Source organism: Rhinatrema bivittatum, chromosome 3 (assembly GCF_901001135.1).
Source record: "Rhinatrema bivittatum chromosome 3, aRhiBiv1.1, whole genome shotgun sequence".
NCBI lineage: Eukaryota > Metazoa > Chordata > Amphibia > Gymnophiona > Rhinatrematidae > Rhinatrema > Rhinatrema bivittatum.
In genome coordinates, this window is record NC_042617.1 from 33,938,057 (window position 1) to 33,962,874 (window position 24,818).

The 24,818-nt window shown below is 45.8% G+C and overlaps 1 protein-coding gene across 2 annotated transcripts in view; it reads right to left on the reverse strand.

Moving 5' to 3' along the window:
• Window positions 1-24,818, reverse strand: part of DNAH14 (dynein axonemal heavy chain 14) — a 461,040-nt gene that overhangs the window by 117,277 nt on the left and 318,945 nt on the right. For both annotated transcript variants that reach the window (XM_029593090.1, XM_029593089.1), the window contains exons 57-63: window positions 23,708-23,899; window positions 22,379-22,560; window positions 18,109-18,217; window positions 12,668-12,793; window positions 8,869-8,963; window positions 5,608-5,767; window positions 2,315-2,446 (exon numbers count right to left, since the gene is read on the reverse strand). In XM_029593090.1, the coding sequence (XP_029448950.1) occupies window positions 2,315-2,446; window positions 5,608-5,767; window positions 8,869-8,963; window positions 12,668-12,793; window positions 18,109-18,217; window positions 22,379-22,560; window positions 23,708-23,899 (996 nt within the window). The remainder of the gene's footprint in view (window positions 1-2,314; window positions 2,447-5,607; window positions 5,768-8,868; window positions 8,964-12,667; window positions 12,794-18,108; window positions 18,218-22,378; window positions 22,561-23,707; window positions 23,900-24,818) is intronic.

Consider the following 24,818-nt stretch of genomic DNA (forward strand, 5'->3'; position numbering starts at 1 on the left):
TCCCCCTGGAAGCAAATGACTTATTCACCTCCTTCCAAACCCCCAACTTCCAGAACCAAGACTTTGGGTCAAAGTGTCAGCAGCGCCATTTTGATTTTGGCAGAAGGAAAACCAGATCTTGCCTGCCAGCGAGATTAAAAGTCCTATCATGGGGACAAGTTCGGTCTAGGGGTGGGTTCAGGGAGGGGCTCGGAAGAGATGCTCACTTTTAGGGGGAGGGTCCGAAAAGTGCCATTTGCTTTTGGAGGGAGCAGGGGGAAGGGATATAAGAAGGAGCATTTACTTTTGGGAGAGAAGGGTCGCTGACTTTTTGGGAGGTGTGCGGGACAGATTCCCCATGCTAACCGGCTCTTACATTTTTGGCTGGTTAGTGCAGGGAAACCTAATTTGCTGAGTACGACAGCATTCCCATGGCTGTAGGAATGCTGCTAACCTTCTGCCTATCATTAGTTTGGTACACTGAGCATTTTTAACAAGGCTTAGTACATAGACCCCTAAGTTTTCCTTAAAATTTGAATAATTTGTTTTTTATCATCTGAAAAGTCCTATAGTACAGAAATCCTGTCTGCTTAGAAACTTAAATCATGCATTGTTTGTTCATTGCACAAGTTATACCTGGCTAAGCTTAGATCTGCTGTTGAGCAGGTCTAACTTGTCCGGTTAACTTAACTGGATAAGTCCAAATATCTGCACTTATGTGGGCCAACTGTGAGATGCATCCAAGCCACAGCCACGTGGCTGAGCTCTGGTGCCTGGGGCACGGGTCAGGTGGGGGCCATTTTGAAAAATGGCGCTGACCGGGCCCAGGGCTAGTTGGAGCACCAGGCCCCAACACTGGAGTGCTTTTTGAATTTTGAGGTTAAGGGGTGCAGGAGGATGGGTTGGGGGGAGGATTCCACTAGAATCCAACAAGGTTTTGTATGACTTGGGCTATGGGGGGGAGGGGGATATGTTCGGGGACTCTACACCAATGGTTTTTTAGGGTGGGTGGAAGGGGGGGGACCTGGAATGACATAAATGTTTATTGAAAAGGGGTGGGGGAAGGCACTGTACGGATTTGTGACTGGGCTGATGAGCAACTTGTTTCTATTTTTGACACTTGGCATGGGTTTGGTTTTTTTTTGGGATGGTCCTTTAAGGCGATGGCGGTCCATGAGGTTGGGGCTGCCATCGTGCCCAAAGGGCCAATGCTTCATTGTTTTGCCCCACGGTGTTTTACCACAAGACAGAACAATGTTTCTTCTGGGGAGGGGTCCACCATCGTGGCGACGCCCCTCCGCGACAGTGGGACCCCTCCCGTGAAAAAACATTGCAATTTACTGCATCTAGGTTTAAGTTAGCCCGATAAATAGCGCTGCCCCGATCCACCCATCCCCTGCCCCCGAGTTATCTAGCTAAATACAATAGCCTGATAAGAGACTTATCCAGCTAAGTGGCGACCATGGAAAGTAGCCGGATAATTCGGCGGCCACCACTTAGCTGGATAAGTGGCTGATATTCAAATGCTTTTTAGACAGATAGGTAGGACGTAAGTGGCAGCTGCTGAATACCTGCTAAGTTCAGCAGTCACCACAAAATGAATATAGTAGTCGTGTGACAACATTCCCCCCATTCCCTTGCCCTGTATGCCTTAAATAAAATGTCCCCTACCACTCCTTTCCATAGAAATAACACTGACATGTTCCCTCCTCCTCCCAGTCCCTCACCCCAATGGTCAAACCAAATCATTGGGGGGTATAGCGGCCACCCCAATACCTCCTCCTCCCTCCCAGATCCCAAATATATGAAAAAGTCATTGATGTCAAGTGACACCCAACCCCCTGAATACCTGGCCCCGCCCCTAAAAAACGGGCGGGGCCAGGGGTGGAGGTCAGGTGGGGTGGCGTAAGTTAGGGGGTCTAGTGCTAATTTTCAGAACTAGGCATCTAACTTAGTGCCCTAAATGTAAATGAATAAACAACAGGCTAAAATGTGGGCATCTCAGTTTTAGGGGCCAGCAGTTAGGAAAATTTTCAGGCCAAAAAACTCAGGTGCTTAATTTCAGCTGGAAATTTGCCTGCCTTTAGGCTCCTAAAACTGAGATGCCCAAATTTCGGCACAGCTTTCTTTGAATACTGGCATCAATGAGTTTTCCAAAACACCAGTATGGACAGCTTTGTTAGACAGTTCCCGTTTATTAATGACTGAATGGCGTGTCATGGACTCTCAACTGCAGTGTTTGATCAGCTGCCAGGAAGTAATTCTCCTCCCTGTCAAACATCGTCATGTAAATAGCACAGGTATCAAGATGGCTGACAGAACAGAGCTCACAGACCTTGTGAACCTCATGGTAATGCTCCATAGCTAACACCCACTGACACAGGGAGCGGCAGGCGCCGGACACCAGGCCCACCTTCCCTGGATTGAAGTCTGGTGCTCTCGAATACTTGTTCAAGTGTAGAAACACCTGAAAAGACAAGAAGCACAAAAAAAAAAGTCAGAGGTTTCATAAAGTCAAAAGAATTAATATTTTGTCGTGAATTAAACATAGTCCATCTGCTCGTTTTTTTTATTTATTCCTGACCTGGCACTATCCCTTCTGCTCCACCGGCTCACTCGGGAACCAGGGCAGCTCACTTGCTGCAGTCACTGTGGCAACAGTCCTCAGCTGGGGGCCACGATCCAGAGCTCCCTCCAGAAGCCTGCAATGCTGGCTCCTCCATCCGACAACTAAATATCGCCTTGGTGTGCTGACAGTAATTCCCTACCCTCTCCCGGGGCTGTGAATGTTGCATTGCGACAACTCCAGCCTTGGCTCACTCAGGGAGCGGAAGGGCTTGAGCAGCCGAATCAAAACCAGGTCCGACCACATGACAGTGCCCTGCACGACCACTGAGCCTCTGTCCTGATCCTTGCTCCTCTTTATAACAAATTTGCCACAGCGGGTAATTATCTACCTGCAAATTTTGTAACAGCCTTTTAATCCAGTGCCTTCAATGAGCCGAGTGACATGTTGCATGCCTGATCAGAAAGAGCTTTTCCAAAGTTCATGGGTCCCTAGGTAAATTCCCTGTGCCTACTCCAGGCTCTCTTGAATATCAACACTGTTTTTGCCACCACTGCCTACGCCGAGAAACTGTTCCCTGAATCGACCTCGTGGTTTAAAGCACGACACTCTCAGGCCCTGGTAGCAAAGGAGGACGGCAGGGCCCGAGAGACCGCAAGGCCGCTGTCCTCCTCCAATCCCTGAGATGGAGGGTGAGTGAGGGGAATGCTGCTTCTCCTCAGCGGGCGGTAATGAAGCTATTCCCCCGAAAATTCTGTCCCACTGCCACCGACGCCTCTTCCTTTCAGGGTAGGACCCAGCCTCCCCCTGGTCTCTCGCAGCAATTTGGCCAGGACTGGTCAAAACCATGGCAAAGGTTGAATTTTGTGAACCTTACCGCGGCATCACAGGAGGTCGGGGGCCCATCACATATTGTTAAAAAGGTTGTCAGTGTTAGGCACTGGCGCAGTCTATAACTGGCTCTCCTCTATTTACGAGGGATCATTTTCAGCTGGTGGCCACGGGTGATCTTCAGTTGGCGAGAGAGTTCTCGCTGCAGTGCGGGGGTCCCCAGGCCTCCCTTCTGTTGCCATGCTTATTTAATGCCTTCCTGAGACCTTTACTAGCATGCATTTGCAGTCGTGATATTGCGTCTCACGCTTATGTGAATGGGGGGCAGATGTTTGTCCCGCTTGATCTTGATGCTGGTTCATCTCTCGCAAAGTCAAACGCCTGTCTTGCTGATATTTGGAAATGGATAACCAAGAATAAGGGGTGTCTGAAGCTCTTGACATCTGAAGTTATCCTGATTGGCTCAGAAAGGAGGCTCCCAGCTGAGATTAGTATTCAGCTCGGTTTAGTGCGTTCACTACTCATTTTTCAACAGGAAGTGAAGTCTACATTGCTAAGGTTACTAGAAAAGGGGTCGATTTTCAAAGAAGCGCGCGGCCGTCCACGTGCATGCGGTTCCCTCCTAGTCCGCTCTTTAATTGGAGCAGACTGGGAGGGAAATTTCCTGTGCTAACCCTACCCTTCCTACCTCTTCCCCTATCCTCCCCCACGCCCTACCTAACTCAAATTTTTTTTTTTTAATTCCTTACTTTGCTGCTCCTCTGGACCCAGCAGTAGATTCTGCACGCCGGCCGCCTGCCGGCGCGCGCTTCTCCGGGACACCATCGAATGGCGCTGTCCCGGCCTGGCCCCCCCCCTCCCAGACCCTTCCCCCCAGCTCGCCCCGTTTGAAAGGCCCAGCATGTATCGATGGTTACGCGTGTGGCCGGGGCCCTTTAGAAAATGCTCGTGGAGCGCGTAACTGCCGGTATTTGCGCACGCGCGCCTTTCAAAATTCACTTGATATCTTTTTCTCAGTTGTGTGCTATCAGGAATCAGAAACAATGGTTTGAGTCTTCAGCCTTGATTTTGTTTCTTCAGGGACTGGTTCTTTCACGACTGAACTATGGAAATGCTCTTTACGTATCAAAGTTGCCAACAGACTGCAACTTGGGGCAAACGCTGCAACCTGCCTCCTCACTGATAGTAGCATAAGGGCGCATATTTTCCCTCCGTTAGAGTTTCTGCATTGGGCTCCCAGTGACCGGGTGGGCAAAATTGAAACTACTTTGCATTGTCTTTAAAGGTGTGAATGGTTTTGGTCCCAGCTGAGTGCTTCAGTCTCAGGGTGAGGGCAACAAGGGTCCGTGTGTTTTCCCAGCACCGGCCCACACCTCTGGAAGCAGCTCCCCAGTGAACGGAGATCTCAAAGAGAGTCCTTTTCAAACAGCCGGCACAGGCTGCAATCTGCAGTACATTTTACCTGCAGATTGCAGTCTGAATTTTCAAAGCAGAGTTATACACATAAATCCACTTTCAAAATCTGCAGGCGTGCGCATAACTGGAACCAACGCACGTGCACGAAGTTGCACCTGCTCGGGAGCCGGGCCTGACTCTGCACGTGTATACTTAGATGCACACCTCTGAAAATCAAACTCCCTCCCCCCCCGGGCAATTTTCAAAAGGTCATTTACATGCATAGAACCAGGGTGCATGCACATTTATCCTTTTGAAAATGACTCCCTAAAAGATCTTCTGACATTTGGGAAACAATTCAAATCCTGTTCGTTTGTACAAGCCTCTCCTTTAAGAGGCTTTTTTTTTTTTTTTACTGTTTTATTTTTTTTCATTGCTAAGTTTGTTTCGGCTGGTTTGTTTTATTTTGTTCTATTTTATCTTGTGGCTTTGAGTTTGGTTTGGTGAAGGCTGCTTTGTATTGCTGGAGAATTCTGTAAATGCGATGTACTACTGTTTGCCTGTGCCTCTCTCTTTAGGCCTTGCTCCTCACTCGGAGATTTTGAATTTAAGCGTATTAATAAAACTTTCCCTGATACCTTAACCTGCAGACTGCTGTAGGCTTTTCAGTAATGTACATTTTGTAGATAAGATCTGGGGGGGAAAAGAACTGGCACTATCTATATTTTATGATTTTACCAAGGTGTTGCTCAGAGATTATCCTGTCTATATCTATCCAAAGTGAAGGCCATCAGCTAGGCAAAGGTCAAGCTCTTCATCTGTCTGTCTAGCATTACCTTCTCGGGTAAGCTGTCTTTATCAAGGTTAACCAATCTTTTCAGGAACCCTGGATCTCCAAGGAGAAGCTTTGCTGTTGCCCAATCGGGTCTCCTCTGCAGAAGAACGCAAACTGCGCTCATAACAGTCAGAACAAGAAAGGGAGGGTTTGCATAGACTCTGGAAACAAGAAAAAGAGAGACTGGTTGGCTAAAACAATCATAACAAGATTGCAAAAATATGTATTTTTGTGAACCAGAAGTATTGCAGAAACATAGATGTTGACATACAAGGCCCATTTGGGTCACCTAAGTCTGTCCCTGCGCTGCCACAGACCCTAATCCATCACTGATCTCCTTCCTTCCCTGTCCTGCCTCTAAGGTCCTTTTGTGTTTGCAGTACGATCAAATTCTAATGTTGTCTTGGTTCATAGCAGCTGAACTGAAAATCTCTCCCAGATGTTCACCATCTTCTCAGTGAAAATATATATTTTTTTGTTTTGCATTCCCTTTCACCTTCCCGCCCTTCAGCTTCATAAGATGGAAGCGGATAATGACTTAATTGGCTATAACTTAGCCAGATAAGTGGCTGAATATCCCCAAAATCTGCCATTAAGACGGATGTTATAAAATCAGCGCGTAGCTTTTAAAATCTACCCCCATGTGCCGCCAAGGTATTTTTTTTTCCAGAAGCAGCTCTAAAACAGAGCTGTTTTCTCCTCAGAGGATGGCTCTGTCTCTCTCTCTCCACAAATGGTTAGCTGTGTGTGATCTTTTTTTTTTTTTAATGAACGCTTTTATTGTGAAGAAAGTGTACAGAATAGAAAGACCGTTTAAACATAAGCAATCCATTTGTCACAACATACCTCCCCTCCCCCCTTCCCCCCCCATGCTGCCACTCCAAAAGACAAGACAGTATTTAGAGAATAAGAAGAACATTGAGCTGTTCTCCTCCCTGCCTTTCAATGGCTTCTGCTTTTCCCGCTCAGCTTGTTTGCTTTGTCACTACGCATATGTGATCCGTTTAATGTTCCCCCCCCCCCCCGCAACAATCCAGGGAGGGGGGAAACACTCTCTCACATAGATCCCCATAAGCAGAATTAAGTAAATTTGTATAGAATGTGCCAACATCCACTTTTTCACTATCATCATAACGATCCAGATATGAAAGACTATGTGTCAGTAGCTATATAACCACATCAGAAAAATTGTACGTTTCTCTTGAATAACTGGCAAGATGCCCTCTGTTCTTATGTGAGGATCTTCTGAGTCCCAAAGACAGGTTTTTTAGGCTTTATTTCAATAGCAACTGATGATTCAGACTCTGCAACTTCACTGTGAATAGATTCAGTGTCAGAATCCTCTATCATATTTGGTGTTTCAGCAGTCTCCAAAAGCTCACAGAAAACATCTCCATCATGCATATCATTTTCAGGTATGTCTATGTTGTCTACCTCCTCCTCAATCTCTGGGGAATACCTTGGGATGAATGAAGGGATACAATCACAGTTTCACATGATTATGGTGGACCACAAATGGATTTTCATCTTCTTCAGGTTTTATCTGTAAGGTGTTGGTATCAGAAGTACACCGTCTCCACCACATAAGGATCTGGATCCCACAAACAGCCATGGTATCTTCTCATCCAAAACAACTCCTAGTTTCTGGTCTCAATCAAGGATCCTCTGGAAAGTCAGTCAGATTCTTTTCCACTCTGTTCAGCCAATCTGAAGGCCTTAATTAATTTTTCCTGAGAAGACTGTATCTATTCATCAGTCTTCTTTACCTCAAACAGAGGAAAGATTGATAGGTAATATCCCAAACATCATGGAGAAAAGGGAGTACCCAGTAGTAGGATGTACATGGTTGTTGTAGGCCACAATCATTTCCAGCAGATGATCCACATCCAATGTCTCTTTTTCTCAGGTCGGAGCGATCTAGCATCTTATTCAATGTACGTTTGAAATGCTCACACTGAGCATTAACCTGTGGTTGATGAGAGGTTGTTCAATTTTTCTTCACATTGTACATTTGGCATAATTGTGTCACCAGGAGAGACTTGAAGTTCCTCCCTTGATCAGAAAGGGGGCGCCAAATGGTGTTATCCAGTGTTTAAATATAGCCTTCATGGTCATCTGGGTGATCTGATCCCTGATAGGCACCACATCATCATATACTTGGTGAACCAGTCTGTCATTACGAGCAAGTTTTCATGCGCAGTGGATGCAAATTCGATTATGATGTAAACAACTGCCAACACTTCTAGAGGGAATGAAAGCATGTTAATGGCACTCTCTCTTTAAGGTATATGTCTTTAGACAGCATGCAATGGGGTGTATATCTGGATTCACTGATGAACATCTTTTTGCATATTCACCAACAATAGGCTCTTCTGAGTATTTTCAGCACATTTTCTTTGGTCATATGCCCTCTGTGATCGTGCTTGCACTCAAAAAAACTCCTTTTGTAGCACAGTTGGCGCTGCTAGTTGTTGAATGTCTTCTAGTGTCCTAGGTCCTCTCACACAGAGGTACAGAAGCCCCTCTTGTACGTATAATTGACTGCACTGATTCTAGAAGCCTTCACTTCCAAGCGACCAGGTCAGATTTCTTGAGAATTTTCAAGTGCAGAGGTGACTGCAGCTAACTCTGGATCTTGTTGCTGTAACTGCCTTATGTCAGCCAGGGTTAATGACAAGTCTTCCACCAGTGTTCCAGACTCATGCGTGCAGACAGAACATCGAGTCACTGCCTCTGTAGTTACAGTGCTTGTTATTTGTTGTTCAGCATTGGGAACTGCGATCTGAAGAAAATCTTTCAGGTCGCCCTCTGACTCTCACTTCCTCTCTATGCAGATTCCAGACACATTTTGGGCTTGATGTCCCATGCCGTGCAAGGAGAGATTTTTAAATTGTGTCTTCAATTCTCTCAGTATGAGGTGCCTATTATGCCAGGGACTTCCAAGGCTCATCTCGGACTATGGACGTGACATTGAACACGGCTCTGAGGCATCCCAGCACTGCGATATCTAAACTGTTGGTATCTGTAAAGATCTAAAAGGCAAAGGAGACAAACGGTATTCTGTAGTCTGAGTAGGAGGCTTGAATTTGGGCGGCCAAGGAAAGTACAGATTGTGTGTATTGGAGTGAAAGGGGGCATCCATGGTGGCACAGATTCAATCCTGATGGGCGAATGGGGGGGGCAGATATTCAGTGTAGCTGCTGCCTCTTTCTTCTTTCAGGCCAGACCCTCAAAAAGAGCTTCTGAAAATGCTAGTTCTCACCTGATTTCTGAAATGTCAGCTTTGTCTAGGGCATCCAGTGCAGCCACTGCCTCCTGGAGAACTGGGAACACAGCATTGAGTTCCTTCGTGGATTGCTTTATCAGAATTTAAAAAAATAAATATTTTATTCCATGAATAACTTACAAATTTCAGTCTAAGGTATTCAAAATGCATTTATTCAAAATGAACTTCTTTGTTAACAATAATATCTGATACAAAATCTAATTAAACAAATAAAGACTGATATGGAATGGTTTGGCTAAACTGATGTTGTCAATTTGGACATCAAGGCCTTTCCTTTTGATGTTCCTTACTCCACTGTAGTTGGAATTTTTTGTTTTTTTTTAATATTGTTCTTTTATGTTTAATGCTTTTTAGTACTGTACACTGCCTTGGGCAGCCATTTGACTAGGTAAACAGTTGAGAAACATTTTAAATACATTGATTAACTATTGGGAAAATCTTCACATTTTTTTTTCAGGGTTAGCTCTGAGAATTCATTTCCATGTCCTTTCCACCTATTGCAATTTCAAGATCATTTTAAAAGGACAATTCAGTTGCACAAACATATTTTATTAGTAAACCCACTTATGAAAGGGTAGTCAAGCACCAGAAGAAGTCACCTGGGGTGGGGGTGGGATTTCTGGCCCTGGAGGCTTTCAAGAGTAGGTTACACATATATTTGTCTGGGATGATACAGGTACCTTAAAATCAGACTGTAATCGCATGGGTCATGGAAGCAATAGAAGAAGAAGGAAGATGCAAGAAGCCCAATGGACTCAGACGCTGCCATCCTGTGCTTTTCTATATTGGACCGTTTGCATAAGGGATGTGTCACACCGTATTGCTAATATTGCCATTATTAGTCCTATTACCTAATATATATAATCTTTGAATTACTGTCATAACCGAGCACATACAGATATTGCAGTTACAAAATAATAAATATGGATATTAATTGCCCTGTTCTGGCGTGTTGTGTGTGTGACCTAGTGTGCGGTGTATGGTGGGGAGTGCGTGAATCCTGTCAGAGAGGGAAGTACCTGGATTCGGGCCCCTTGGTACTCTTGTCTATTTGTGACATCCAGATGCAGCGAGTAGAGAAACAGAGTCGGATATTCACTTCACACCTAACTGCTGACGTTGCTTTCAGGTGGTTGTAAGTAAGGTGGAAGTCCTGTTCACGAGAATCCTTCCCAAATGCCTACACAACCTGGCATCAGGTAAGGTTAAGCTAACTTGAATCAAAAATCCAGACTGGCTTGTGTGGCACCGTGTGCAGCCAGAATGGCCAGAGAATAGATGCAAGCTGGGCTCTGGCTGGATATTTATGAACTTTTATTAATTCACAACAGAAACACAACGCTGCGTATGTTTGCAGCTTATAAACAAAGAAGCAGTGTCACACCTTACAGCCTCTTGGTTTGGGCTTTTCCTGAGGTTCCTCCTGATTCCCCAGGGCCTCTTGTTCCCGCCTGGGCCTGGCTAGATATACATCATCCCAGGGGCCTCCTCCTGGACCAGGATTCCCTGTTGTCTGAGGCTTAAGACGGACCGGGCCAGACCTCTGGATCCGGTCCCTTAAGGTATTCTGGGGTTTTCTTGTGTATAACACTTCACAGCTTGCATTAAAATATGAGCAGGGCTTGCATTGCAACCTACTATAGTTTCACTTTTAAAATTGCTAACTGACCTAAGCAAATCTCTCTGAATTTCAATATCTATTAGGCTATTTACACATCCACACAAAAATCCAAGCCTGGATGGGCTTATTTTAGTTGGAACTAGAACTAGGCAACTCTGGTTCTGGAGTAGCATAAACAGGTCTTGTTTTCAGGATATCTACAACAAATATGCATGAGAGATAATTGCATACAATGGAAGCAGTGCATGCAAATATACCTTATGCATATTCATCAAGGGGCGCCGCAGGGCCTTTCCTGCCATGGGCCTTTTGCATCTCTGTGTGCGCCACGTGCATAAGATAGGCCACGTGCATAATCAGGAAGATGGCTGCGTCCTGGCACGGTGCACAGTGCTTGATAGCGTTCCTGCATTGATGAAGTCCATACCATGGAACGAGGCTAGCAAAGCCTGGGGTGAGTGTTGCGGCTCACAGGGCTGTCCCCTTGGCCACCAAATGTAACACCCTGCGGTGCATATCAGGAGTGGAGGCCCTACCAATGGTAATTTTGAGGGGGAAGACGCTGAGCCAGATGACATCATTTAGAAGGGACTCCTGCCCCTACAAATCTGCCTGCCCTGTGGTGTGCCAAATCCACGCGCCTAAGGGGCACACCCCTTACAGAAAATGTTCTTTGTGAGAGCCTCCGTTTTCTTTCTTGCCCAAAATGGGAAAGAAGAGAAGAGGCCACGTTCGGGCATTCCCCTCTGAGCCCTGCATGGCTTCTGCTCTGGCTCTGCCCACTCTTTTCAGTTTCAGCACAGGATTGTTTCAGGGTTTCATGAGCTTGGAGGCTCATCCTCCACTCTACCTGTTCCATTGGGGTTATCGAGTCCTGAGAGTCCTCCATTATTGCAGCCCGCTGATCTCACGTCTCCTAGACTTGGGGTGGACTCAGGCGGGATAAGAGCATCTACACCTGTCTCTGTACCATGGCAGACAAGGCCCTGATTGTTAATGTTTTTCCATCAACATCTGTTGTGGATAAACCTCCATCTGCTGCAGTAACTTTAGACAAGGTATGGTCAGCGATTACTCAACCTGAGAAGTCCCTATCGTCTCGTATCGATGTTTCACTTACTTCCTTTGGAACTTTATCTACCCAAGTGGCTGAACGCTCTGTGCTGCTAAAGGAACACTTGGATAAAGTAGTAGAGATTACTGAACAATGTGCTGTTTTACATGAATCTCAGGTTTCCTTGTTTAATGAGAATAAGATTTTGTCTCAATGAACTGAAAATCTTGGAAATTTTTCTAAAAAAATTAAATCTGAGATTTTTAAGATTTCCAAGATGTTCATTAATACCACCATTATTTACCTTTCAGTAGTGGTAAAAATTTGCCTGAAGATAATTTAGGAAGGATTGAGCCAATGAGCATTTCAGAAACCTTAGAAAAGTCTCAATAAGTGATAAATGACAGAGCTACCTTATTAGTTTCATGTAACTCTGATACTGATAAGTGGATGACACTAAGACTTTTTTTTTTTTTACTTAAACATAAAATTGCAATCTTTCGAGATATTGTAAGAGAAACTCAGTTAAGGCATAAAGTGTATCTTTTGAAAAAAAAAGAGAAGTTACTTGCCCTATGGGCCATGTTTCTTTTGAAATTTCCCTGTAGATGTTTAAATTCTAGGGAAATACATTTGCTTTTTGTGATTCTGGGCAAATGGAAGGCTTTTGCAGAACTGAGAAAATTAGTTTGTTGTAGCCCGCTCGTCACACTGTTGAAGGATAGTATATGCAAACTGCCATTATTTTCTTGTTTTTTTTAATTTTTTTCTTACTAAAGTAACTCCCCTTGATGTGATCTAATTTAACATTTCAAATGAATGGTCCAATTAATGTCAGATATTTTTTTATTATTTTTTTCTCTTAATAAAATATAAAAAGAAAAAAAAAAAAGAACAGGGTCACAGCTGGTTTGCCAATAACCCAGTGTACTTAACGTTTACAGGACCGATTCATCAGAGTGACTGCAACCAAGCAGGGAACCTAGCAGAAAAGCACCTGTGCTTATTTGGGAACTGCAGCTCCATACTGGGGCCAGGATCTCACCATGTGCAATGTCAGCTCTGGTGCCTCCGACCATCGCACCGTGCGCATCACTCACCTCGGCATATTCCTGCACGATGCTCGTCTCCTGAGCCATTATCTCTTCGTCCTGCTTAACGATGGCCTGCACCTGCTTCACCACTTCAGAGTCTTTCTTGAGTTTTGCCATTAGCTCTTCTATATCCTAATTGGCGGGAGAGAGTGGGGGACAGGGCTTTTAGAAACGAGTTCTAACGATGGCCTTTAGCCTGCTGGTTAAAGAAAGATGTTATAAACCCTGGAGATCCTGGCTTGACCTCCGCCAGCGATCTCTTTATTCCTCTCCTGTGTGTGCTTTTCTGGACGTGCTCTTTACGCCTTTGTGTGATTTCCTAGCGATCCCATGTCAGCCAACTCGCCCTTCTCCTCATGTTTGTTAACCCCCCTTCAAAAACAGATTTATAAAGGCAAAACGTCCCTTTGCTAAATCCATTCTGGCCCTGCCCCTTTCGCCTGTGTCTGTCCAGGTGGCCGGTGATTTTCTTTTACAGAACAGCTTGTAACATTTTGCCCGGTACTGATATCAGGCTCACAGGCCTGTATTTTCCGGATCACCTTTGGCGCCCTCTTTAAAAACGTGTTTTATGTCGGCCACCCTTCAGTCCTCAGGTACTAGAGCTGATACACGCATGAGAAATGAGTTCTAACAATGTTAAAGAAGGGACTTATGAACCCTGGAAATCCTGGTTTGATCTCTGTCACTGACTCTTTATTTCTCTCCTGTGCGCTTTTCTTTTTTTTTTTTTTTGAATTATTTATTTGTTTTTTTTATTTTCCGCTTTTCAGGCACTCCAAAGCGGATTACATTCAGGTATTTCCCTATCCCAGAGGGCTCACCATCTAAGTCTCTGCCATTTCCCTAATTTTAAACCAATGAAATTGCTTCTGCAGCTACTGCTACCTAGTACAGTCTTTTAGAAAAGATTTTCTTTGTACAAAAGGAACTATGTGAGCATCTGAATCATGAGACGTGAATCAAACCCGGAAAGTATGTGGAGGCATGGCTTCGGGACTGCGTTACACTGTAGATTTGTAGAAGGGGTATGTGGGATGAGGGTATGTGTGTGTGGATGTGTGGGTGTGGGATGGGGATATGTGTCTGGATGTGTGGGATGGGGATATGTGGGTTTGGGATGAGGGTATGTGTGTGTGGGATGAGGGTATGTGTGTGGATGTGTGGGATGAGGGTATGTGTGTGTGGGATGAGGGTATGTGTGTGGATGTGTGGGATGAGGGTATGTGTGTGTGGGATGAGGGTATGTGTCTGGATGTGTGGGATGGGGATATGTGGGTGTGGGATGGGGATATGTGTGTGTGGGATGAGGGTATGTGTCTGGATGTGTGGGATGGGGATATGTGTGTGTGGGATGAGGATATGTGTGTGTGGGATGGGGATATGTGTGTGTGGGATGAGGGTATGTGTGTGTGGGATGAGGATATGTGTGTGTGGGATGAGGGTATGTGTGTGTGGGATGGGGATATGTGTGTGTGGGATGAGGGTATGTGTGTGTGGGATGAGGGTATGTGTCTGGATGTGTGGGATGGGGATATGTGGGGTGTGGGATGGGGATATGTGTGTGTGGGATGAGGGTATGTGTCTGGATGTGTGGGATGGGGATATGTGTGTGTGGGATGAGGGTATGTGTCTGGATGTGTGGGATGGGGATATGTGGGTGTGGGATGAGGGTATGTGTCTGGATGTGTGGGATGAGGGTATGTGTGTGTGGGATGAGGGTATGTGTCTGGATGTGTGGGATGGGGATATGTGGGTGTGGGATGAGGGTATGTGTCTGGATGTGTGGGATGGGGATATGTGTGTGGATGTGTGGGATGAGGGTATGTGTGTGTGGGATGAGGGTATGTGTCTGGATGTGTGGGATGGGGATATGTGGGTGTGGGATGGGGATATGTGTGTGTGGGATGAGGGTATGTGTCTGGATGTGTGGGATGGGGATATGTGGGTGTGGGATGGGGATATGTGTGTGTGGGATGAGGGTATGTGTCTGGATGTGTGGGATGGGGATATGTGGGTGTGGGATGGGGATATGTGTGTGTGGGATGAGGGTATGTGTCTGGATGTGTGGGATGGGGATATGTGGGTGTGGGATGGGGATGGGGATATGTGTGTGTGGGATGAGGGTATGTGTCTGGATGTGTGGGATGTGTGGGATGGGGATATGTGTGTGTGGGATGAGGGTATGTGTCTGGATGTGTGGGGATGGGGATATGTGTGTGTGGGATGAGGGTATGTGTCTGGATGTGTGGGATGGGGATATGTGTGTGTGGGATGAGGGTATGTGTCTGGATGTGTGGGATGGGGATATGTGTGTGTGGGATGAGGGTATGTGTCTGGATGTGTGGGATGGGGATATGTGTGTGTGGGATGAGGGTATGTGTCTGGATGTGTGGGATGGGGATATGTGTGTGTGGGATGAGGGTATGTGTCTGGATGTGTGGGATGGGGATATGTGTGTGTGGGATGAGGGTATGTGTCTGGATGTGTGGGATGGGGATATGTGTGTGTGGGATGAGGGTATGTGTCTGGATGTGTGGGATGGGGATATGTGTGTGTGGGATGAGGGTATGTGTCTGGATGTGTGGGATGGGGATGTGTGTGTGTGGGATGAGGGTATGTGTCTGGATGTGTGGGATGGGGATATGTGTGTGTGGGATGAGGGTATGTGTGTGGATGTGTGGGATGGGGATATGTGTGTGTGGGATGAGGGGATGTGTGTGGATGTGTGGGATGGGGATATGTGGGTGTGGGATGGGGATATGTGTGTGTGGGATGAGGGTATGTGTCTGGATGTGTGGGATGGGGATATGTGTGTGAATGTGTGTGTGTGGGATAAGGGTATGTGTCTGGATGTGTGGGTGTGGGATGGGGATATGTGTGTGGATGTGTGTGTGTGGGATGAGGGTATGTGTCTGGATGTGTGGGTTTGGGATGGGATATGTGGGTGGATGTGTGTGTGTGGGATGAGGGTATGTGTCTGGATGTGTGGGTTTGGGATGGGATATGTGGGTGGATGTGTGTGTGTGGGATGACGGTATGTGTCTGGATGTGTGGGTTTGGGATGGGATATGTGGGTGGATGTGTGGGTGTGGGATGGGGATATGTGTGTGAATGTGTGTGTGTGGGATGAGGGTATGTTTCTGGATGTGTGGGTGTGGGATGGGGATATGTGTGTGAATGTGTGTGTGTGGGATGAGGGTATGTGTCTGGATGTGTGGGTGTGGGATGGGGATATGTGTGTGAATGTGTGTGTGTGGGATGAGGGTATGTGTCTGGATGTGTGGGTGTGGGTGTGGGATGGGGATATGTGGGTGGATGTGTGTGTGTGGGATGAGGGTATGTGTGGATATGTGGATGGGAAGTGGTTGTGGTGGTGGGTGTATGCTGGGATGGGATATACATGTATGTGGGGTTGTAGGGCTGTGTGTAGGGATATGTGAGAGTGTATGTGAGGGATGGATGTGGGTGGTGTGTGTGTGTTTGGGTAGGTAGGAAGTTGTGCATGGAGTTGTATGCAGAGAGGTTTGTGTGTATGTTTTTTTGTTGGTATGGCTGCATGTGTGTATGTAGGTAGAGGATGTAGTTGTGAGGCTATGGGTGTGCAGGGAGTTATATGTGTACATACAGGGAGAAAGGTTTTAATGATCCATGGTCAACAACAAACCTTTTCCGTTGGAAAAAAATCAGTAGAACTAGGGGGTCACGATTTGAAACTCCAGGGAGGAAGACTCAGAACCAATGTCAGGAAATATTTCTTCAGAGAGGGTGGTGGATGCCTGGAATTCCCTTCTGATGGAGGTGGTGAAGACTAAAACTGTGAAGGATTTCAAAGGGGCATGGGATAAACACTGTGGATCCAGAAAGGCTAGAGGATGGGTATGAAGAGAAGAGCCATGGGGGTGGCTTGCTGGAATGGAGGTTACTACCTGGCGATTACTACCCTTACTCAATAAGCCTTCACAAGGGTAATGCAACTCAAACAGTGCTCTCTGCTTCAAAGACAAGGGGAAATGTGGAAAAGAGGATTTGCATTCAGACAACAACCAACAAGGACTGAACTACAGAGTCTGGGTAAACAAGAGTGGGGGTAGCTTGCTTATTGCAGCGGTTACTACTCTAAATCAATTAAGCCTGATACATCATTTTGAATGCATATACAGCGTTGCTCTCTGCTTCAATGGCAGGGGGAAATATGGAAAAGAGGATTTACATTCAGACAACATCCAACAAAGCATTGATCTGTGCAGTCTGGGTAAACAAGCATCGGGGTAACTTGCTTGATGTGACGGTTACCACCCTTAACCATTAAGCCTTATGATTTACCTTTGATCCAACTCCAACATTACTCTCTGCATCAATGGCAGGGGGTGGCAGGAAATTTGAATCAAACAGTTACCAACAAGGGCCCTGAACTTGGTGGTCGGTGAAACAGGTAAGTTTGGGAAAATAAGTGTGGGAGCTTGCTGGGCAGACTGGATGGGCCCATTTGGTCTTTTTCTGCCTTCATTTCTATGTTTCTATGGTGGTGTGTGTTTGGGACTGTATGACGTGTATTTAGAGCATAAGAGGCTGTAGTTGGGAAGGAGTGTGTGTGTGTGTGTGTGAGGGGAATGATGTGTGTGTTTGGATAGGTACAGGTTTGTATGTATGGGGGTGTTCAGGGTGGGTAGTGTGCGGTTGGACAGGTCTGCGTCTGTGAAGGGATAGGCTGTGTGGGGTGTGTGTGATTTTGGAAGTGTGGGGGAAGGTGGTTTTGAAGGAGCCTTTTGGTGCCATCTTTTAACTGCTGCAGCAGTTATGTAGGTGTGTGTGTGTGTGTGTGTTTGGGGGGAGGGGAGCAGCGTGTGGCTTTGGAAGTGTGAGTGAGGTGGCTTTGAAGGCACTTTTAGGTGCCATCCTTTGCCAATTGCTTCAGTTATTTTTCTGTCTCTGTCTTCCTGTGTTGCTCTGTGCCAAATTACTGGAAGGGTTGTATATATGTGTGTGTGTCGGGAGGCGGGGCTTATGGAGTGGAGCTTTACATTCTGCAGCCTCTAACAATTTCCAATTGAAAGCAATGGGGATTTTTTTGAATGCTTGGTTATCCAAAAATACTGGCTCGATGTTTCTAGTTTTCAAACTCATGTGAGATAGTCATATTCTCTTCCTGCATGCAAGGTTTGGTGAATTCCGTCCCTTTTTTTAATTTATTTTTTTACATTTACTGTGCCCAGAGTCAGACTAATGGAATGAAAGACATTGATCCCTTTTATATAATTCTTTCCAGCATTCTGAACGTTGGAAAGAACAAAAAGGAGTAGGGAAGATGGAATGAGGACTGATTTTGTAACTTTGCGACAGGATCCAGGGGTAAGCTAAAGGAAGAGCACATTTCAGAATCTCACTGTAGTTTCAGCACCCTGAGTCTCAGTTTCGGCTGCGCACCTCTGTGAAACAAACATTACCTCTGTTTTTTGCTCTATCTGAGGACCAAGTGCCACAAGCTCTTCTTGCATTACTGCAATCAGTGATGTTGCTTCTAGAAGCTTAGAGAGGCCATTGGAAAAACGATTCCTACAAAAGAAAAAAAATGTAGAGTCTGCAATAGACTTTTTTTTTTCATACCTACAGGTTTTCATATTTATCCATGAACATAAAATAGAGCTAGTTGATATAAATGTTAAATTTTGCAACAGAATGCAATTATTTTAAATTACACTGTATGGATTATGCTCAACAACTCGCTCTACTGTAGGATTAAACCTTTGGGGTTTTTTGTAACCATCTTTATGTCTTTATCGGCAACAATTACGCATTATCTTCTAGGGCTCAACTCAACACAAACTAGCTCTGAGACTAGCAATCAAATCGAGCAGTAAATCATGCAAGATACCATCAACGACCATGCAAAAAAAGTATACAGGATGCAAAAATGTCAGGAAACTCTGATCTAGAAATAAGAGGTGGGAAGGAAAGCCTGAAGGTACAAGGATATCAGTGCTCCAGTAGCACCATAGAAATGTTGAGTAGTAGCAATGGTAGGCAATAAGCAAGGGAAAGTCAGTATCTCACAACAGTTATTTTGAGTATATAGAAATAAGAGGTGGGTAGAAAAGCCTGAAGTACAAGGATATCAGTGCTCCAGTAGCACCATAGAAATGTTGAGTAGTAGCAATAATAGGCAATAGCAAGGGAACATCAGTATCTCACAACAATTATTTTAAGTATATATGGATATAATCAGGGCTTAAATTGTGAGGGAACGGCCTGGAGTGCAGTTGCAGCACTTTTTCTTAAGTAGCAGAGCAGCAGGGCGTGTTCTGATCCAGCCCCTCCCCTCCAAGCAGCCTGCAGGGAAGAGGAGAAGAAGCCAAGAGTCTGGAGCACACAGGGAAGAGAACAATCACTCTGCTCCCTAATCCAGCCCCTCCCCTCCTGTTCCCTCTCCCCTCTCCCGTATTGCAGGGAATAGAAGGGGAAGGGGGTGATACTGAAGCAGACAGTGCAGAGCAAAGGACAGACACAAAAAAAGGGTTTGAATTAGCATAACTTTGATACTTTTGAGCAACAGTGCCAATTGTCAAGGCTTCGAGCCTGGCCTTGATGAATGGCAGTACTGCTCACAAATTTCAAACTTGTGCTAACTCAACCCCTTTTTTTTTGTCCATTACCGAAGGCTTCATTTCTGGCAGAACAACCCAGAATGGTGTTCTGCTAAAGTTTTTCTCGGACCCAAGAAAGCAGAGCAGAACTGGCAGTGTATAACAATCCTGGCTCCCCCTGAGGAAACAGAACACAGCCAGGAGGTGCACAGATCAGTTATGGCCCCTCAGCCCTTGGAGGAAGCAGAGAAGAACAGAGAGTGTTGAGCTGCTTACCCGAGACAAGGGCAGCCATAAGGCTTTGATTCGAATATGTGGGTGTGTCTGTGTGTGTGTGTGTGAGAGAGAGTTCACACTTGGCCCTAATCCTGCCCCTTTGCACAGGTTACACCTGATCCTGGCCATCTCACTCCCACCTCCACTGTAATTGCGCATCTCATTCTACATAGATCACACCACTCAATGCTGCTCACAATTTATTAAGCAGGCCTACGTCCAACATGATATTTGCATGTTGTGCCCTGTTTTTCTTTTTGTCTTTTTTTTTGGCATTTTCTAGTCTTCTCTATGTCTCCCCAACCCCTAACATCAATGAAGTAATTCTCAAACAGGCCACACAGTGGAAAAGTCTGCACATACATTTTCACCGCAAACTCGTACACATGTAAGTTTATTTTGAAAATAGCCCGGAAATTGGCCAACTTCCTGCACACACTCATTTGCCCAATGTTATACCTCCTCTTCAGAGGATGCGACTTACGCATGCCCACGTACGTGCTGAGGGCCCGAATTTCAAAAGCATTCCCTTGCTTAAAACTGGGTTTTGCTCGTGTAAATGCACTTTCCCCGTGGAAGCGGGCTTTTGGAAATTGCTACAATATATGCCATTGAATCGTCCAGAGGATATTCCCTCTTGAGTGCGCTTTACGCTTTTGAAAATTACATTTACCCATGTAACTCCTTTTAAAATTATCTCCATGGAGGATAACTTTCATACAGCTTCGCTCGGCCCCATATACGCACTCTTATATGACCTCGTAGAGATCTACTACGGTACTGTATAACCTGTGCGCATCATGTACTCGCAGACTATAAAACATGCGTATGTCTACCCACAACACAAGCGTGCGTATGTATGCTTACACGCGAAGACCTGCAATGCATCGAAAGAGCATATTTCAATACACTGAACTTGCATACTATTCCCACCTATTTTAGAAACGTGTGCATATATTTTATGCATGAAAAACTGAACTTGCACGTGTAAAACCTTCATTGACACATGAAAGTTGGTGGCATTTTAAAACCCGCGCGTCCAATTGAAATGATGCGTTTTGTGATTCTCCCACCAGTTCACCCAGTCCTTTTCCAGGCCATTGAAACCCTCCGAGCTTTTCAGCCCGAACTCCCTCCAGTTCACCCAGACCTCCTGGCCATCCAATGCTTGGCAACTGACTTGGTCCGATATCAACTGCGCGAGATAATCAGCAGGTGTAAAATGGCGGGAATGAGTTGCCACATGGAATCGCGCTGGTCTCTTCAAAAACAGCAACTTTTGGACTCACCCTGGAACTCCCTTAGACTGCCCCTTTTTATGTGGGCGGATATGAACCCGAAAGTGAAAATACATGCATATGTTTGACATTGATAACATAGGGGGTCATTTTCCAAGGTGTTATCACAGGAGATAAATTCGTGCTAACAGCCGTTAACGCAAATTCATAATTATATATTCAGGGGGCAGAGCATATGTAAAGTTATCATGTGCCACAGAACAGCATGAAACCTACGGAAAGAACAGTGGTCTCTAGTGAAGATTTGCTGGCCATCGGAGTGAGGAAACTCACTCCAAGAAGAGATTTGGGCAACGTTCTCTCCACCTAGCTTGTTGTTGCCCAGGTAGAGTTCCATCAAGCTAGGGGAGAGAACATTGCCCAAATCTTTTCTTGGAGTGAGTGTCCTCACTCCGAAGGCCAGCAAATCTTCACTAGAGACCACTGTTCTTTCCGTAGGTCTCATGTTGAATGTGAAAGTGGCCCCCAACCCCCTACGCTCATACCTAATCCCCACCTCGAGTTACTAGGTGGCCCTCCCATAGGGATACAAATACCTGTCTAGGGCAGAGGCACTATAGCAAGTCAGTCTCTCTCGTCTCTCTCTCTCTCCTCTCTCTCTCTCTCTCTCTCTCTCTCTCTCTCTTCTCTCTCTCTCTCTCTCTCTCTCTCTCTCTCTCTCTCTCTCTCTCTCTCTCTCTCTCTCGAAATGAGCCATTCAGAATTGTTGTGGACTGTGATACTCCTGGCTGGACACTTTTGTGTACTGCAAAGATTCATTGGTGTTTTTATCGCGGTGCACGATGTGTTCGCGATTTGCGACGAAAAATGCCTTATTTGCATAGGACACGCCCCCTCATGCGTTACCACTGCAATATTGGAAAATGAGGCCCATAGCTTGTATGTGAGTACGTGCATATATGCTCATTTTTACACACGTAAATCTGGAAATTCACCCCCCTAGTTTTTAAAATCAAAACATATGCTTGTGAGTGCTAATTCCACCCACCCAGAATGCTTTCCTCAGTGTGCATAAAAATACACGTGACATCCACTAAGCCCGGGTACATGTTAAAACAGCTGTTTACGTGCATAAAACTGGGTATTACATTTTTTTTTTAATTTTCTTTTTATTACATTTTTTCAAACATACACCAACTGATCCAACCCAATATTGCTGCAAATAATTTCCCCATCCCTCCCAAAATCTTTGCTCCGCTGTCCAGGAAAGCCTCATTGTGATCCCTGTCCAAACTCGAAAATATGAGGAAAAAAATCTTCCTGCACAAGGCACTTAAAATTGTTCCATCCGATATATTCCCCAAAGTCTCTTATGGGTTTTATGCACATAAACGGCTTTAAATATTATCCCCTAAATTGTGAACGGATTGCACCTCTTTACACAGCAGGAAAATAAAAGTTAGAAAACAAAACAACAAAAAAAAATCTGAAGGTGATACCATTTTATTGGATTAACTTAATGCAGTTCTCGACTAGCTTTCGGGAGCCAATACTCCCTGCAGAGCACTCAGCCACCCTCACAGCTATCTTCCGCACAGAGTTTGGTAAGCTTTGATTACCTGTCGGTGAGAAGTTTTTTTTTCTTATTCAGCAGAATGTTAGAAAAGGTATCTAGGAACTCCAGATAGCTGCTGGGTGTAATGTAATAGTGCCCTCTGCTTTCCTCCGAATATTTTGCGGCCGTCGCAAAAACGCTTTTGTGGATCTCAACACATACTCGGCTAACATTTTCTTTTAGGTCCTAAAAGGAAAAAAAAAATAAATAATGCATCAAGGCAGGATATTACATCACCAAAATCTATTCTACGTTTCAAAGCTGTCAAAGCTGATGGCCATGCGTTTTTAAGCTTTTCAATTGGGGGTTAATTTTGTTAACACTGTGCGTAGATTGGACAGCAAACACATGAATAAGTTACACCAAATTTTCAAAGCGAGCTCGTGCCAGTGCACTTTGAAAATTATCCCCGGCAACAACTAGGAGCCGCCCGGTTACACCCACTATGACGTGCGTGAAAATTTTCCAGTTAGTTTTTTTGCGCGTAGTTTGGAACTCGGAAACGTAGGTGCTCCCCCATCCCCAGCCCTGGAAACACCTCTGCTCGGTCCCAGTAAACTTTCGTGCATGCATGGTATATGCGGGTCAGCGTTCCCCATGACGGGAGGTCCATTTCCACCTGTAAAGCACCGTTTTACTTCAGAAATGCCTTTGAAAATGACCCTCCCTCTGTAAATAGGGCCATGCATAGATAACTCTTTGCATGCTAATCTAAAACATATTTGTCAACCTAAAGCTCTGAATAAGCTTATTAGTGGGTATCTGAAGTTACGCACAGGGGCAGATTTTAAAAGGTACGCCCGATTTTATAACATGCGCGCGCAGCCGCGTGCATTTATAAAATCAGGGGTCGGCACGCGCAAGGGGGTGCACACTAGTGCACCTTGTGTGCGCCAAGCCCTTGGGGACACCAGTTGGCTTTCCCCATTCCCTCCCCCCACCTTCCCCTCCCTTCCCCTACCTGTCCTGCCCCCCAGCCCGAAAAAAAACCCAACCCCGTACCTTTGTTTTAGAAGTTACGCCAGAGGCAGGCGTAACTTGCGCCCGACCCCGTCCCGCCCCCTGCCCGCCTGTTCAGAAAAGCCCCGGGACAGACGCACGGCCCAGGACTTTACGCTCGCCGCCGGGCCTTTTGAAAATAGGCCCGGCACGCGTAGGCCTTTGAAAATCTGCCCCATAGGCTTTATTGCTCTAGTGTAATGCAAAATTAAAAGTAAGATAAAGAAAAACAGCCAGGCACGCCAAAGTAAAAAAAAAACTTTGAAAAAAAAATTAAGCATAAGTCTGGCCTTCAGAATATTGTTTGTTTGGATGTTCTGCTGTGCTAACCTACCTGATTTTCATTGGCAAAGGCTTCTCTGGCGAAGTAACTATTTGCCACCTTCAAAAGAGCCTCCTCAGGCCATTCGTCATACCAGTCAACTGTACAGCAATTAACAATGGCGGGATGGGCTCGGCAGCGCTGGCGGAAGGTCAGACCAGCTGGACTTGTGGCCAGGACAATATGAAGCGTGGTGTACGCTCTCTGGGGCAAAAGTGCAGTGGAGAAAGGGAGAGGATAAAGGTTACATCATGCAGTCCAAGTCTGCATTGCGAAGTTTGGTTTCGGGGGCAGGGAGATAGAGAGGGGGAGGCAAATGTTATACCATATTCAGTTTTCCCTCCCCAGAAAAAAATATGCAAAAAAAGAACACTTTCTGCATAAGGTGGAGACAGAGCTTTTTTTCCCCACATAGATACAGAGCCAAAGAAAAGTCTTAGCGAATCAGGCCCTTAGATTAAAAAAACATTAATGTAACCCCTGAGACGAAGGTCCTCAATGAGGAGTCTATGGGCCACCCCAATTCTTAGATATTCAAATTTCCCATACCATCCTCAAATCCCTCACTCAGTTCCAGGATCTCCTGTTGGGAGGGAGGGAGAGATTAATCTCCAAGGCCCTGAGCGCTGTGCTAACTCAGACTTTGCAAACGGCAGTAGTAATCACGCTGGAAGCTGATTGTGGTTTCCAACTTTACTTTACAATCCTTCAATGCCGTGGACCCTACCACGGGGATGGTGGTACACTTGGTGACTGCGGACACCGAAGCATCAACCTTAGGCACTTTGAGCATCTCCAGGCACTGGTCCAGCAGGGGGTAAAGTTTGTCCATCGACCTCTCTCGGGGGGACTCCCACTCTCGTAGCAGGAGCTGCATCAGCATGGGGTGAAATGGAAAAGTGCAAGGTGGAGCTCTCAGACCCGCCAGGACCGGGTCCACGGTGCGAGAAGACGAAGGAGTGGGGGGCTCCTCTGGGGGAACACCAATTCCCAGTTCGTCCAGGACAAAGGGAATGAGGAGCGGTTCCAGCTCCTTCTGTTGGAACAGTCGCAGGACCCGCGGATCATCCCCGTCGACCGGCGGGCCTGGAGAAACCAGGTCAGAATAAGGATCCGCATCCGA